Source organism: Staurois parvus, unplaced genomic scaffold (assembly GCF_062004578.1).
Source record: "Staurois parvus isolate SC_StPar_1 unplaced genomic scaffold, SC_StPar_1.0 ptg000151l, whole genome shotgun sequence".
In the NCBI taxonomy this organism is placed as follows: domain Eukaryota; kingdom Metazoa; phylum Chordata; class Amphibia; order Anura; family Ranidae; genus Staurois; species Staurois parvus.
In genome coordinates this window covers 12,046,449-12,064,338 of record NW_028317947.1, presented here as the reverse complement: position 1 = coordinate 12,064,338, position 17,890 = coordinate 12,046,449, and the positions used below count along the sequence as shown (strand labels likewise).

At 40.0% G+C, this 17,890-nt stretch overlaps 1 protein-coding gene across 4 annotated transcripts in view; it reads left to right on the top strand.

Annotated features, from left to right (window-relative positions):
- LOC149464481 (trafficking kinesin-binding protein 1-like) overlaps nucleotides 1-16,184 on the top strand; it is a 98,007-nt gene extending 81,823 nt beyond the window's left edge. For 2 of the 4 annotated variants that reach the window (XM_089674449.1, XM_089674450.1), the window contains 5 exons: nucleotides 4,696-4,890; nucleotides 5,024-5,319; nucleotides 5,874-6,092; nucleotides 6,936-7,038; nucleotides 15,129-16,184. In XM_089674449.1, coding sequence (XP_089530575.1) covers nucleotides 4,696-4,890; nucleotides 5,024-5,319; nucleotides 5,874-6,092; nucleotides 6,936-7,038; nucleotides 15,129-15,603 — 1,288 coding nt within the window. In that variant the 3' untranslated portion in view covers nucleotides 15,604-16,184. Of the gene's footprint in view, nucleotides 1-4,695; nucleotides 4,891-5,023; nucleotides 5,320-5,873; nucleotides 6,093-6,935; nucleotides 7,039-10,594; nucleotides 10,687-15,128 lie in introns of all 4 variants that reach the window. The other 2 variants (XM_089674451.1, XM_089674452.1) reach the window with 2 other exon arrangements.
- Nucleotides 16,185-17,890: the final 1,706 nt, after the last annotated feature.

The window sequence follows — 17,890 nt, the reverse complement described above, 5'->3', positions numbered from 1 at the left end:
TTACCTATAAATGTTAGTATCCAGTTATATTCTGTGTATCCAGGAAAGAATCCAGGACTTTTTTTTTTTTTTTAAAGCAATCCACTGAGCTGGCCAGAACCAACTCTTAAGGGAGTCTATTCCACATTTTCACAGCTCTCACTGTGAAGAAACCTTTCCGTGTTTGGAGATTAAATTTCTTTTCCTCCAAACGTAAAGAGTGCCCCTTGTCCTCTGTGATGACCTCAGGGTGAATAACTCTACACCGAGTTCACTATATGAACCACTGATGTATTTATACATGGAGATCATATCCCCCCTTATGTATTATACATGGAGATCATATCCCCCCTTATATATTATACATGGAGATCATATCCCCCCTTATGTATTATACATGGAGATCATATCCCCCTTATGTATTCTACATGGAGATCATATCCCCCTTATGTATTCTACATGGAGATCATATCCCCCCTTATGTATTATACATGGAGATCATATCCCCCCTTATATATTATACATGGAGATCATATCCCCCTTATGTATTATACATGGAGATCATATCCCCCCTTATGTATTATACATGGAGATCATATCCCCCCCCTTATGTATTATACATGGAGATCATATCCCCCTTATGTATTATACATGGTGATCATATCCCCCCTTATGTATTATACATGGAGATCATATCCCCCCTTATGTATTATACATGGAGATCATATCCCCCTTATGTATTATACATGGAGATCATATCCCCCCTATGTATTATACATGGAGATCATATCCCCCCTTATGTATTATACATGGAGATCATTTCCCCCCTCATGTATTATACATGGAGATCATATCCCCCCTCATGTATTATACATGGAGATCATATCCCCCCTCATGTATTATACATGGAGATCATATCCCCCCTCATGTATTATACATGGAGATCATATCCCCCCTTATGTATTATACATGGAGATCATATCACCCCTTATGTATTATACATGGTGATCATATCCCCCCTTATGTATTATACATGGAGATTATATCCCCCCTTATGTATTTTACATGGAGATTATATCCCCCCTTATGTATTTTACATGGAGATCATATCCCCCCTTATGTATTATACATGGAGATCATATCCCCCCTTATGTATTATACATGGTGATCATATCCCCCCTTATGTATTATACATGGTGATCATATCCCCCCTTATGTATTATACATGGTGATCATATCCCCCCTTATGTATTATACATGGAGATCATATCCCCCCTTATTATACATGGAGATCATATCCCCCCTTATGTATTATACATGGTGATCATATCCCCCCTTATGTATTATACATGGAGATTATATCCCCCCTTATGTATTATACATGGAGATCATATCCCCCCTTATGTATTATACATGGAGATCATATCCCCCCTTATGTATTATACATGGTGATCATATCCCCTCTTATGTATTATACAAGGTGATCATATCCCCCCTTATGTATTATACATGGAGATCATATCCCCCCTTATTATACATGGAGATCATTTCCCCCCTTATGTATTATACATGGAGATCATATCCCCCCTTATGTATTATACATGGAGATCATATCCCCCCTTATGTATTATACATGGTGATCATATCCCCCCTTATGTATTATACATGGTTATCATATCCCCCCTTATGTATTATACATGGAGATCATATCCCCCCTTATGTATTATACATGGAGATCATATCCCCCCCTTATGTATTATACATGGAGATCATATCACCCCCTTATGTATGATACATGGCGATCATATCCCCCTTATGTATTATACATGGTGATCATACCCCCCCCTTATGTATTGTACATGGAGATCATATCCCCTTTATGTATTATACATGGAGATCATATCCCCCTTATGTATTATACATGGAGATCATATCCCCCCTTATGTATTATACATGGAGATCATATCACCCCCTTATGTATTATACATGGAGATCATATCACCCCCTTATGTATTATACATGGAGATCATATCCCCCCTTATGTATTATACATGGAGATCATATCCCCCCTTATGTATTATACATGGAGATAATATCCCCCCTTATGTATTATACATGGAGATCATATCCCCCCTTATGTATTATACATGGAGATCATATCCCCCCTTATGTATTATACATGGAGATCATGTCCCCCCTTATGTATTATACATGGAGATCATATCCCCCTTATGTATTATACATGGAGATCATATCCCCCCCCCTTATGTATTATACATGGAGATCATATCCCCCCCCCCTTATGTATTATACATGGAGATCATATCCCCCCTTATGTATTATACATGGAGATCATATCACCCCCTTATGTATTATACATGGAGATCATATCCCCCCTTATGTATTATACAAGGAGATCATATCCCCCTTATGTATTATACATGGAGATCATACCCCCCCTTATGTATTATACATGGAGATCATATCCCCCCTTATGTATTATACATGGAGATCATGTCCCCCCTTATGTATTATACATGGAGATCATATCCCCCCCCTTATGTATTATACATGGAGATCATATCCTCCCTTATGTATTATACATGGAGATCATATCCCCCCCTTTTGTATTATACATGGAGATCATATCCCCCCTTATGTATTATACATGGTGATCATATCCCCCCTTATGTATTATACATGGAGATCATATCCCCCCTTATGTATTATACATGGAGATCATATCCCCCCTTATGTATTATACAAGGAGATCATATCCCCCTTATGTATTATACATGGAGATCATGTCCCCCCTTATGTATTATACATGGAGATCATGTCCCCCCTTATGTATTATACATGGAGATCATGTCCCCCCTTATGTATTATACATGGAGATCATATCCCCCCCCCCCCCCGCTTATGTATTATACATGGTGATCATATCCCCCCTTATGTATTATACATGGAGATCATATCCCCCCTTATGTATTATACATGGAGATCATGTCCCCCCTTATGTATTATACATGGAGATCATGTCCCCCCTTATGTATTATACATGGAGATCATGTCCCCCCTTATGTATTATACAAGGAGATCATATCCCCCTTATGTATTATACATGGAGATCATATCCCCCCTTATGTATTATACATGGAGATCATGTCCCCCCTTATGTATTATACATGGAGATCATGTCCCCCCTTATGTATTATACATGGAGATCATGTCCCCCCTTATGTATTATACATGGAGATCATGTCCCCCCTTATGTATTATACATGGAGATCATATCCCCCCTTATGTATTATACATGGAGATCATATCCCCCCCCCCCCCCCCGCTTATGTATTATACATGGAGATCATATCCCCCTTATGTATTATACATGGTGATCATATCCCCCCTTATGTATTATACATGGAGATCATATCCCCCCTTATGTATTATACATGGTGATCATATCCCCCCTTATGTATTATACATGGTGATCATATCCCCCCTTATGTATTATACATGGAGATCATATCCCCCTTATGTATTATACATGGAGATCATATCCCCCCTTATGTATTATACATGGAGATCATATCCCCCCCTTTTGTATTATACATGGAGATCATATCCCCCCTTATGTATTATACATGGAGATCATATCCCCCCTTATGTATTATACATGGAGATCATATCCCCCCTTATGTATTATACATGGTGATCATATCCCCCCTTATGTATTATACATGGTGATCATATCCCCCCTTATGTATTATACATGGAGATCATATCCCCCTTATGTATTATACATGGAGATCATATCCCCCCTTATGTATTATACATGGTGATCATATCCCCCCTTATGTATTATACATGGAGATCATATCCCCCCTTATGTATTATACATGGAGATCATATCCCCCCTTATGTATTATACATGGAGATCATATCCCCCTTATGTATTATACATGGAGATCATATCCCCCCTTATGTATTATACATGGTGATCATATCCCCCCTTATGTATTATACATGGAGATCATATCCCCCTTAATCTCCTCTTCTCAAGAGAGAATAAATTCAGTTCCTCTAATCTTTCCTCATAGCTGAGCTCCTTCATGCCTCATATCAGTTTGGTTGTGCCTCTGTACTTCCTCCAGTCCCCCAATGTTCTTTTTGTGAATTGGTGCCCAAAACTGAACTCCATTGTGTTCTGTGAATGAGAAACTACAAGTCCCTACATCCTTAGCAGCTGTCGGCTTGTAGTTCTCATTGAGCGATCATGCTGCTGTGGAGCATCGTGGTAGTTCATTGAGTCTTCCTGTCAGTATATCTGCTTGCTCTTACATCCCATACGGGCAAGCAGATATACAGACAGTCTGCAGGAGACTTGCATGGCACCAGCGATCTACTGGTGCAATGCTTTACAGGCTCCTGCAACAAAAAATAATAAATGCAAATTTTTTTACTTGAAAAAAAAATGCATTTATTATTTTTTGTATAAAGGTGAATTTATCCTTTAATCAAAGGTCAGGATAGTGCTGGTAAAGAAGAAATAGTGGAAATTAAAGTAGAAACATAGCAGTAAGATCCTGCTCTAGATTTTAAGGTCAGGTTAAAAAGGTAGGGTAGGTTTGTTTGGTTGCTGTGGTTATGACAATATTTTTTGGGAATCCTATGGAAGTCTGATACATTATGTATTTGCTACACCTCACACAGGAGCTACAAGCGAGTTTTTGAGACCGTGAAAGCTGCCAATCAAGTGGTAAGGTCCCGTGGTCCTTCTCAGCGGCCATCTGCTGCTCCAAGTCGCGTGGGCACTCCTCCACTGAGCTTCTGTGAATCAGAGGGTTCCAGCTTGGTGCATCTGGAGGAGGAGACATTGGTTCCAGGAGGAGGAAACGAATCTTCTGTGTAAGTTTCAGGTCCACAAAACTCTATGCAAACTCAGTTTTGTAGCTGAGCTGGAACGTTGTATAATGAAATCTAATTGTTTTCATCTTTGCAATCTATGGTCCTTTCTGAAATGTTTATTTGCCCCATGCAGTGCTGGAGAGAAGAAGTTGGGAACACCCGGTACACCTGGAGGACAAGACCTGGCCGCTGCACTTCAGAGACTTCGCGCTCAACAAGAATCTGATTCTCCAGATCTATTTAAGGAGAGAGAACACAAGTTGCAGAGAGTTGGAGAGGTCTCCAGTGGATTCCTTACACCCAATGATAGCGTCCTTTCCACTGGTACTAATTATTCTGGCATTTCTGAGGCCAGTGGCAGCTCTAGTCTATCCCTGGGATCAAGAGCCTACCTACCTGAGAAGCTTCAAATTGTCAAACCACTGGAAGGTTAGCACATGACTTGTTCCCTGTAGAACAGAAAACTGCTTCCTTTTTTTTCTGTATTCTACGTAACTTGACTTACATATTTTTTATATGCTGTAGTGGATGATATATAAACACTGTTGCTTATTAGTAATCCACACCATAATTTTACTAGTTATTTTCCTGTTCACATCAGAGCATGTTTGACAGTATGGCAAAAAAAAAAGTTAGTTATATTCCAATTTAATAAAAATACAATACCCTGTAGGAGAACTATATATCTTGCAAAGATTTTAGCAAACTGTAATGCATACTCCGACTTTTCTCATTTGCTTTACTATGGCATTATTATGTCCAATCCCACAACTACCTGCTAATTGGTAGGGATTGCTTTTGTTTCGGGTATTTATCAGGCCTTTCTCCAGGCAGAATGTGCTGGAGAAGAACCTTATGTTCCTACGATGGTATGGTGGTGCCATCCACTAATTCACGAAGTGGGCAAGCTTGTAAGGTGTGATACAGTACATTGGCATGCCACTCTATTTATGTCCATTGTAACCACCTACCTTCTTTTCCAGGTTCAGCAACCCTCCTGCACTGGCAGCAGCTAGCAAAGCCAAACTTAGGTGGCATCCTGGATCCCAGGCCAGGCGTTCTCACCAAAGACTTTCAGGAACTGGACATTGATGTAGAGGATGTCTACAACCTCAATGACTTTGAGGAAGATGACCTGGAGCCAATTTCCTTCCAAGCCACGGTGACCTCCACTCCTACCAAAAACAGGAAAACGAGTAGCAGTGAGTACCTGATTGGTTAAGGCTCTTTTTAAATTCAAGAAGAATTCTGAGACTCAAAATAAACTTGCTAACTCTGAAATGTTTTTAGACTGATGGTCAATAGCTGCCATTACTTATATGCAAGACCCCTTTCACATGGGCGGACTCCGCCAGTGGATCTGCCTGCTAGGCGGGGGATCTGCCCACTCATCCCCACTGAGTAGGCAGATGACAGGTCCATGTCTGCTCAGCTTATACACAGCACACACAGACACAGCCCACTTTCCTCTATGGGCAGTCAGACTGCCTGTCTGTTTACATGTAACTGTCATCCTATCCACTAGATCACGGGTGTCAAACTGGCAGCCCTCCAGCTGTTGCCAAACTACAAGTCCCATGAGGCATTGCAAGATTGACAGTTACAAGCATGACTCCTAAAGGCAACAGCTGGAGGGCCGCCAGTTTGACACCCCTGCACTAGATGGACAATGAACAGATCCTGATCCATCTGTTTTTAGCGGATCTGATAGGATCAGATGCAGACGGGTGTAAATGGACACATGTCCATTTACATCTGCCATTCCATTGAGGGCAAAGGATGGTCCAATCAGGCCAATCGGGTCCCCCTGAAAAAAATGAACAGGTGAACCCGATTGGTCCACCCATGTGAAAGGGGCCTTATTTGTAATTTGTTGAACGGATATTTAAAATCCTGTTATTTCTATGCAATCTCTAGTCATCCATCTCATCTGTAGTTGTCACAATCCTCTGTGTCTTCTCTAGCACTAATTGGTTGTCTAACTTCTGTGACACATGTCTGTCATATTCCATGTCTGTAATAAGTAGCTTCCTTGTGTGTTTCAGTGTTCACTTCCAATAACAACCTCCCCCAGACACCATCTACGTTCACCATAACCACATGTCGCACCCCGCACTCTCTGCAGGACATTACAATGGTCACTTCCAGGTAGGTTTTCTCCCTCATGTTATATTGTGTATTTGTGTCTGCTTGTTTTATCTTGGTGACTCTGTTATGCATTCATTCCTTGTTTACATGTCTATTTAATAGCTGATTTCTAGAACAACAAACAAATGGACTCCTACCACACCATCCCACTGATAGAAGGGTTGAGGGTGAGGGGGGTGTATGCCAGCACTGTGTACATGTCTATTTAATAGCTGATTTCTAGAACAAAACACAAGTGGACTCCATCCACACCATCCCACTGATAGAAGGGTTGAGGGTGGGGAGATAAAAGCACAGTAACCTAGTCAGGATTTTTTGTTTGGTTTGCAAATATTACTCCCTTTTTTTTTTGCCCCGCTGTCCCCTTGGATGCTGTGATCCTTCATGTGCCCTTCTGTCTGCTTTGCTGTGCTCTGTTGTTTAGGCAATTTAACTTTTCTGTCAAATGGCAGGTGATGTAATTTTCAGGTTTCAGGTGCATCTAAACCCAGAATCAAAACCGAAATATATTGCAGCTTACCAGTTCTTAGATATGGTGGCTGCATTTTTTCCTTTTCTTTTTAGCCTGGTGATCCTACTAATATCATACTTCCTGGCCCCAGGTTGAGGGGACGGGGGGGATTAGTAGTGGTACAGGTATTTTCTGTACTTTGCTGAAATAATGTTATGTTTAAGAAATGAACACTAATGCAGTCATCCCATCCAAGGACTGGTAACGTGCAATATATTACATTTTCTGGTTTTGAGTTTAATCAGTCTAACGGGCAAGTCACTGAAGACATTCCCAAAATCCTGGTAGTTTTTCACTCTCATGGCTTCCAGAATCTTCTATGGAGATGATCAAGAAGCAATCATAGCAAGAGGATTTCCTGGGATGCCTTTGTATGGACCCCCCCCCCCACCCCCCACCATCACCACCACCTTCCACTCAGGATTTCCTCCTCTGTATATACAGCTGACAACTGTAAAGATCTCCAGTCTTAGCAACTGAAACTAGATCAGCCATAGTTCATTTTTAGCACAAAGGCACTCTTATTCTTCAAATATATTGTCTTTATTATTAATAAGAAGTATTCAAATATTCAATTATCTTTATATTCAGATTTAGGTTATCATGACCAATGTTTCTTTTATTTTAATGTATAATGTAAATATGATCAATCTACCTGCTGTCAGTTTTAGGTGGACTTAGTCACCTTCCTATTCCATAAAGCTCTGTGACCCTGGCAGACAGTTCTGCTCTCAGTGACGGTACAGACTGTGGCTGTCACCAGGGTGGATTTGATTTAAATCAAACTGATTTAAATCACGATTTAAATCACTAGTCAGTAAGGCTTGATTTAAATCCTAGTTTTCTACATAGACTAATTCTTGCTGGTATAACTTTAATATGCAAGTAGATGAAGATTTTTAGAATAACTTTTCATATTAGTTTTTTTATCCCCAGTTTAATAGGTTAATCACTCATATTTGGACAACTTTTCTGTTGTACTTAGGAATGAGAAAAATAATCATTACCTTATTAATAACAATTTAAATAGATTTATTCATCTGAAACAATAACATTCCAGCATATGTGATTTGCTTAAACATCCATGTTTGTTAACTAATTTGGCTAAACAAAATATATATATTTTCAGAAACTTAGACTGTCAGCCCCTTCCTCCTCACACTTAGTTTCCCTTTCTTCTTGTGCAGATCTATTCCACTCCAAACAATCAGAAAAATATTGTTTCTATTCTATTCACTGAACTTCTTGAAACTTAGCACTGAAGGGGTTGATTCTGTATTCATAGGTTTGTAGAAGTTAGGATTAAGGTCTTTTTCTTAACTCTGTTCATGTTATAACATTTTTGCTGTGAAGAAGAGGCATGTGATCTCCGCTGAGTCAAATTCAGTTTTGAGAACTGCAAAAGTAAACCAAGCATCTGTGATAATATCTTGTAGGTAGAGAAACTGCCCAATAATCTTACAAAAACCTCTGGAAGAGAATGACATTGTGAATGGATTCATGGAATTTATTTACCAAAAAAATTAAACATATACAGCCTTATTCTACATAATTAAAAAACTAATCTTTATTTCATGATGGAATAACCTTTGGATGGTAATATATTTTCCTCAAAAAGCATTTTATTCAAAAAAATCCGATTTAAATTAAAAAAATCCGATTTAAATAAAAAAAATCAGATTTTTTTAATTTTTTAAAAAAAAATCATTGATTTTTATCCACCCTGGCTGTCACTTATATCCCTGCTGCTTGACTCTGCTAAAGAGAAAATAAAAATCAATCAGTCCTGCTGACATTTTTGCAGATAATAACTTCTGCTTATGTTTTTGGTTTTTTTTTTAACCATCATTTGACTTGTGGTTTATGACCATATTATTACCACTTCTTATATGGTATTTGATAAATTTTGCTATTTATAAAAGTAGAATGAAAGGCCAAACTATAAACTAACTTTATATGAGCTCCTCTGTAATGTAGAAGGCCAGTAAAGGAGCTGAATTACACAGAGCTGGGACTTCACCCACCGGGCTCCACTGCTGTAGGCGTTGTCAGCAGGCAAGAGATTTCCCCCTCTACCGGCCACAGAGCGAGCTGGAGCTTTGTGATCATGTGACCAAATAGAAAAATGGTTTAAAAAGAGGCATTTTGATTACAATTTATTAGAAAATATATGCCAGGCATCAGGGAGGCAACATTTAAAGTTGGTTTCTAGTTTCTAGTTTAGGCCTTTTACTTTAAAACCAGTTTCAAAGAAGCTGAGGCCCTCCTACTATCTCTTACCAGTGTACAGCCTCTCCAGGTCATACCCATCGCTCTGCCAAATGCCTGAATTGCTATATTGCAAGCATAGATCTGTATATTTCTTAGAAATCAACAGGGGGAGATAGGGAAGTTTTTTTGTTGGGGGCCCAGAGAGACAAAAAAAAGACAGAAGGTGAACCAAGAAAAGTCCATCAAATCACTGCTGTGGGGCTGAGATGTCATTGATATATTAAAGGATAACTAAACCCAACAACAAAAATGTAATGTATTGCAGCTTACAAGTTCTTGGAGGTGATTGCTGCATTCATTTTCTTTTTTCAAGATAATTACATTTTAAGAGAGGATAAAAATTACCTATTGATCTTACCAGAAATGCCATATCCTTGTCATTCTCTGTGAGAATCTTTCTACTGTAAACTGCTAATCTCCCCATGTAATGAAGATGAACAAGGCAGATGTGTTTGGAGTCCAGCCTGCAATCATGGCTCCCTCCATAGATACAATAGCAGAGTTAACATAACCACCCTAAGGCAGGAAATGTATTATTGGCAGGATTGCCAGGTGAAAATAAAGAAGCAATGCCTAAAAAAAAGAAAATGAATGATCACATCTTAGGACTTGTAAGCTGCAATATATCACATTTCTCTTTATGGTTAAGATATGCTTTAACTGCTTTCCTTGCAGTGCATGGATTGCGCTTTTTCATCTCTGCACTCCGCCACATGCACTTTGCTTCCTGCACCCCCTCACTCATGTGTCCATTTTCCATCCTCATGGTTCTAGGCACTTCAAGTCCTGGTGGAAGCAACTTTTCCAGTGTTTGACTTTCTGAGAGGCGTCTGAGCGCAGGGTCAGACTCCACAACAAGGCCACAGGTAGCCAGCAGTGACCTTCACATTTCTTATAGGACACTCAGTGACCACTGAGGACAGGCACAGTATCTAATTAGTCACTGGATTCTGAATTGAAGCCTCATTCACATGGTCAATTAGTGCTATACACCGCCAAGAATCCGTGTTTGTCCGTGGCTGTGATTACAGGTGTGTTCGATCAGCTGCGGCCAGGAAACCTGTACAAATCAATAACTGGCTGATAGGCGTCGCTTCTGTATGCATGTAATGGCACATAAAAGCAGGTATATATGCTCAGAGACTTGGATGCAGACCGTTTGGCGTCTGAAGCCGCTCAGCTGTATCTAATTGCATGTACCTGCTGTACGGTTGATGTGCTTTTCAGCTCATTATTTATTTGTACAGGATTGCTTGCTGCCAATTATTGCACACACCTCTGATCCCCGCCACACAGAAACGCTGATTCTTGACAGCGTTCAGTCCTAATCAGCCATGTAAATGCCCCAATGGCAAAGGATATATTGTCACCTAATATACAGTTTGTATGTTACTACAGGTAGCTGTCTAGGTGGCTTGTCTGTCATCATACTGTATATGTATATTTCAAAGTCCAATTTAAATATATTGGAAATGAAGAACACAGAACAGTGCAAACTAATATTTTCCTGATTTGAATGTCATTTTTTTGTTAGAAGTGTTCTCTCTCTAGATATATATATTTATCTATCAGTCAGGCTTTTTTCATGCCTGATCCCTGAATAGTATACAGTATTGACAATTTGTATTAATTTTACAGAGTTTATCCTTCTAGAACTAGCAATCTAATATTTAGGTACTGTTCATGAGTTCTTTGACACTTGAGGGGGCCGTTGTATATCCTGTGGCTTGATAACCTCACAGCTTTGTAGAAAAGCAATAGGGCAGACCTTAAGGAGTGTCTTAGCCCTCACATAATTTCCTATTTAAATTAGGCCTATGTCCAGTACTGTTTTAGCTGGTGAGGTCTTTGGTCACTGAGTTGTCCTCAGGTTACTGCAGACATCTATTACCTATTGTCAGGGTTCAAATACTGCACAAGATTTATAATGTGACTTTATAAATAGATGACTTCTGGTCCAGTCTCTTCCCCCCCCCCCCCCCAAAAAAAAAGAGCAGATATGTTATCTGTCAAAACTGATGCAAGTCTTTTTCTTGAAAGGCATATCTATAGCATGCATAGCTCTTCTTTTTTTTGTCCTGGATGTTCTAGTTGCCTGTCAGGTGGGACATCCAGTCACAAACAGGATAGAAGGATAACCTGTCAACAATATCAGGATGCTGATTGAAACAACATGGCTTCCTGAACACTGGATAAAGTTTCTGTTGGGCACAGTGAATACTATAGAGCCCTGTACAGGCATACAAGTATACGGTAGATAATAACTGATTTCTCTCTTTGCCCTCCTTTTTTTTTTTTTTTTTTTTTTTTGTATACCTTAGAGAGGCAAACTGGGTACTCCGTTAAAGTAATCAGGATGACTCTACAGAAGTCATTAAACTTAACAAAAAAAAAAATATTATTTAAAATTATATGAGAACTGGACTAGATGTCTTTGCATCTGTGAAGTCACAGGCCTGTGCAATCTGAACCTTGATCTGTAGTGACAAAAAAGTCTATCTCTCTCTCTAATGCCTAACCGCTTCCATGGGTTCTTGCATGTGCTAACTGAACAACCCGTTTTCATTAACCTCCTTTTCAGTCTAAGAAAGTCTTGCCGTTCATTCACTGGTCTCACAATGAATTCAGTATAAGTATAATATAAAAACAATGGAGGTGTAAGAGGTGCAAGTGTCCCCATTGGAAGATTTAGCTTCATCTGTTGTTCTGGTGACAGTTCAAACATTTGGGATTTTCCATAACTTTGGTCACCAGGACTAGGGTGAATCTACCTAATGGGAACACAGAAGGCAATAAACACTTTGACAAGGGTTACAATCCTTTCCTCCTCTCTCCAAAACTTAAAAAACCCTCTACAAACACTTCTACATGTGCCATTAAATATTACAGCTTGAGCTGCATTTTTAGTTATTGTCATTTTATACCTTTTATGAAAAAATGTCAGTTGTAAAATTCTCCCCATAACTCCCTGTCATGGCACAAGTTGTTACACTAAATTGCATCAAATAAAATGAATGAGAGATGTCAGTCAATACAACATTCTTGTTTAGTGTGTGTGCGTGTTTTGTAGCAATAATTAAAGTATATAAAGTAAAGCTGTCAGGTAAACAAATCTACCCCACCCTGTTCTAGGCACCCTCCAGGTCTTATACTAAAATGTAATGCTCCTGATCCCTCCTTCAGCTCTGTAAAAATCCTGGTATGTGCAGATGTGAGATAATTGAGAAGGAAACAAACCTAGTTCTATGAATGCTCGTGAAACTTGAAATACTAATACATTGTGTAGACCAATGAATAAATGATAATGAGTGTTTAAATTGGCGTGCAATAAGCACTTATACTTATTTTCATATTTCAGTATTCATCGAATGTAATTCTAGGAGCATGCAAGTTTAGCAAGTGTTTAGGAATTAAAAGCTGGATCGCTTTAACTGCTTCTCCACTGATTAGTTTTCCTGCTGGAGCCCTTGAAAAAAAAAATATGCAGTACTATTGGGTAGGGGAGCCTGCGATCCTCTTCCATACATGCCACTGCAGTGCTTCATGCTTCTGCAGCTACATGGAAGCAGATCATTAGCCTTTTTAAAGCTGTTTTCACGGACAAACACTGACCTCTTACACAACGCTTTCCAATCTGGGCTCCAGTAGGTGAACAGGTGAGCACAGACAAGGTTCACTTGCCTTAAATGGACAAAGTGACAGATTCACTTAAAGGGCTCGTTTACACTTGCTTCGACATCAACACACATTAGAGAGCCTACTGCTTCAACATGCTTTTTTGATGCTTCTGCAATGCTTCGATGATGCTTCTGCAATGCTTCAATGATTTTGCAGTGGTGCTTTTTTGAAGCTTTAATGAAGCTTGCCAGATGCCCTGTGTGTGTGTTGATACCTGCAATACCGCCAAAACAAAGCAAAGCTAAAGCTGAATTAAAGCCTCTCAAAAGCTGCAGGTGCTGCAAGCAAGCTTTGTCATAGGCTTCTATGGAGGCTTTGAAGCGCTACTAAAGGGACATGGTATATCATTTTTGAAGCAAAGCAAACGCAACATGTAAACAGGACTGTAAGCTAACCATTTTATTTCGTGACAGGGGCTTTGATCGGCAATGTCCAATGCCATGTTTTGAAGCTAGTGTAAACGAGTCCTATGGACTTGTTTACATGTGCTTCAAAATGTGGCTTCAGACAAGCTTTTTTTAAAGCTCTCTGAATGTCAATCAAAACCCCTGTCACTAAATAAAAAGTTCACTTTAATGGTGCTCCAAAGCCTCCATAGAAGTCCATGACAAAGCACGCTTGCAGCACCTGCAGGTATTATTCAGCTTTAGCTTGGCTTTGTATGGCAGTATGAGCTATCCCAGGAAGCACTGGGAAACCAAAAAGCAAACATTTCCATCCAGATTTAAAGCTAAAAGAGCCACTTTGGACTTTTAATTTCAAGATATGTGTACTACTGAGGAAAATAATACAGTATATTGGAAATAAATGAGATATATATATATATATATTTAGAAGCAATGCAATTTACATTTCTAGATCACATACTATATAGTTATATCTTTGTGGACACCTGCCATACTACCTAGATGAGCTTTTTAGACACCCCATTCCATATCCTAGGCATGCAGAGCTAGGGCTCACTATTGAGTGGGGCATCAGCAGAGCTGGAAGTACTACTGAACAGGGTATCTGCTAAACAAGGGTACTTATAAGCTGGGGATCTGCTGAACGAGGGTACTAATGAGCTCGGGATCTGCTGAACAAGGGTTCTAATGAGCTCGGGATCTGCTGAACGAGGGTTCTAATGAGCTGCAGATCTGCTGAACAAGGGTACTAATGAGCTCGCATCTGCTGAACAAGGGTTCTAATGAGCTGGGGATCTGCTGATTGAGGGTACTACTGAGCTGGGGTTCTACTGGGCCCCTTTAAAACAAATAGAAATTAACACACAAGGCATTTGTCTAGCTTCAAAAAATCATAATTGAAGCATCAAAATCACGTCACATAAGCATGTTGGAGCAATAAGTGCTGAAGTGTGTGCTGAAATCGAAGCAAGCTCTTCGAGGTAACCTCTCCATTTTTGCTTTTAGTTTTCATACAAAATAACTTCATAAATATAGACAGCATCAGTTTTATGATCAAATGAACAATAACCTGATCTAGTGAAGAAAAGGAAAAGAGGCCAAAACTATTATTGTAGCAGTTGTATTTCTGTTATTCCAAAAGGAAACATATGGGAGTAGACCAGTGTATTAGAAGACCTAATTTCTTGGTGCATTAACATCTCTATTTATGCTTTCTTCCTCAGTCTTCGTAATACAGTCCTTTCTTCATGTGGAAGCTTTGAGAGCTTAAGTTCCCTTAATCTAGATACTCAAAAGGACCAAACAGTAACCTCTGCCGCATCAAGCTGTGACCAGACCGGCTCTGGACGTAACACTCCCATGGGACTAGTTACTCTGCTTCAGGAACATGGTATATCTGCCACCGCTGAGCCCAACAAGGTGCCCTCAACAGAAGATGAAAGTAGACCTCCTGTTCCAATTGCACACAGTTCTTTCTTACCTTTGAGATGGAGTAGGACTTTGATGGGTCTGGGTTTTGGAAGATCCCTAGTGGACGTTGCTACAGCTAAAAAGACATCAGACTCTGCTCCAACCCAGAAAAGCATCTTCAGCCTGAACTTGGTGGGACAGTTGCAGAGGCTTGGTTTGAATCAGGTGGTGGAAAGGGGTATTGCCTCTTTCCAGAGGACAACAGAGGATAGAAATCCCCCAAGCTAAATTCACATTGCCCAAATGCCCAATGAGGCAGCATGAAAACTTGCAAAACTTTGCACTGAGTGGACTTTCCCAGGACATGTACAGAAGATGAAGATTCCTGGAATATGAAGGCCACAGACCTTTTAATACCGTGACTTGCATGCTCTTGAAAAAAAAAGTGTAAACACTTTGTTGTCAGACAGCTCATTCGGAAGCAGCTAAGCATTTAACCCCATTCCATCCATGTTACAAGAGAGACCTCTTGTATGGTCACTATCCAAATATATCAAGCATTAGAATATTTATGTACCCCAATGAACATTTGAGTGAAAAGATGAACACAATGTTGTTGCAGCAGACAAGTGCTGGCATGTGGGACTTGGGCCAAACAGGTTAGAAAAGAGGACGGTTCCTACTGTTCTCTTCAACCAAGCAGAGATAAACTGGCAGCTCAATGTGTGCCCACTGGATGGGCATGCTGGATGGGAAAAAAATCCTTGTTTCAGGTTCTGATTGTTCTATCCAGCTTTTGTATATGTGGACCTTCAGCCTAAAAAGCAAATAAACTCAAAAACACAAATGTAATGTATTGCAACTTACAAGGCTGTAGATGTTGTGTCTATTAGTTTCCCTTATCGGAGAGTGTCCTTACCTTTTGTAAACTACTAATCCCATCAGCTCCCATGTAGTGAAGATGAACAAAGGCAGACATGTTTAAAGTTGACAACCATGGCTTCCTCCATAGGTACAGTGCTTGAGTAAGGAGAGAGGAGCATGTGAAAGAAAAGCAAAACCAGCACTCAGGTCCATTACACGTCCTGGGAACACGGTACCAGTCACTCGCTGAGGTGGAGCCCTCTAACTATCGAAGAATCTTGATAACACTGGAAAAAAGGAAAAAAGGGCGCACTCTCCTTGTGCATTAACGTGATCAAAAAGAATTTATTGAAAATGACAAAAGTGTATACTCACAAACCATGAGTCATAAATAAAAGCAAGGATGTGTGCTAACGCATTTTGGGAGATGAGCTCTGAGGCAGTTCATCTCCAGAAATGCGTTAGCACACCCTGTCGCAAGACCACCATTTGCTGGAACTGTCACATTGGTTCCTTGCTTTTATTTATGACTCTTGGTTTGTGAGTATACACTTTTGTCATTTTCCATAAATTCTTTTTGATCATGGCAATTCACGAGGAGAGTGCGCCTTTTGCTTTTTTCCAGTATTATCAAGATTCCCCGATCTTTAGAGGTCTCCACTTCAACAAGTGACTGGTACCGTGTTCCTAGGACGTGTATGGACCTGAGCGCTGGTTTTGCTTTTCTTTCATGTGCTCCTCTGTCCTTACTCAAGGAGGAAGCCATGGTTGTCAACTTTAAACATGTCTGCCTTTGTTCATCTTAAATGCACCCTTTTTTGCTTTTTTCAAGGTGAGAGGAGCGCCCAAGGTCCCAGAATAAGGAAACTCTTGTTGAATATAATCGTTTAGTGGAGGTAAAACATGTACAGATAGAGGAATTGCCTCCACCTTCTTCAGGGCAGTCAGTACATTCTAACGGAGATGGATTGGCTCCACGGGTCTACCTAAGTTTCTTTAGAAAGCTGTGCAATAAATATAGAATCAGTGAGCACTCAGTAATATAGCAGCTGTTGCACGTAGAAGGTAACTAAATAAAACCTCATAAAATTCAAATGCATAAAAGTGCAGCGCTAAAAAGTATTCTCCAGTATAATAATATAAAGTTATAAAATTATGTTTAAAATTGGTGACCGTTCGTGATAAAATGCTTGATACAGGAGTTAATGGTGACTTCACATTCCAGTGGTGTGTCAGTAAATAGTAAAAATACGCACTCACCAGATGCGTATCTTTAAATACGCATATAATCAGTATAAACAGAGGTCCCCCTCTCGGGATGGGATGGATGAGTTGGGCCATCTTAACAGACTCTCCTCCTTCTGGATGGTAGGTGCCTACAGAGACTTCTCCCTTGGTGTGTGTGGATAGGAATCCAGGCAGAGGCCTCCTTAATGGATGGGTGGACGCTTGTCAGCTAACACTGGAACAGCTCCCTCCTCTGGATTGGTGCCACAAGTGATTCGGCTCCTGTATCCTCAAAATTGGGCTCTGGAAGTGAGCGTTCACTGACAAGCGTCCGCCCATCCATTAAGGAGGCCTCTGCCTGGATTCCTATCCGCACACACCAAGGGGGACGTCTCTGTAGCTGCCTACTGGAATGTGAAGTGACCATCAACTCCTGTATCAAGCACCTTATTACGAACTGTCACCAATTTTAAACATCATTTTA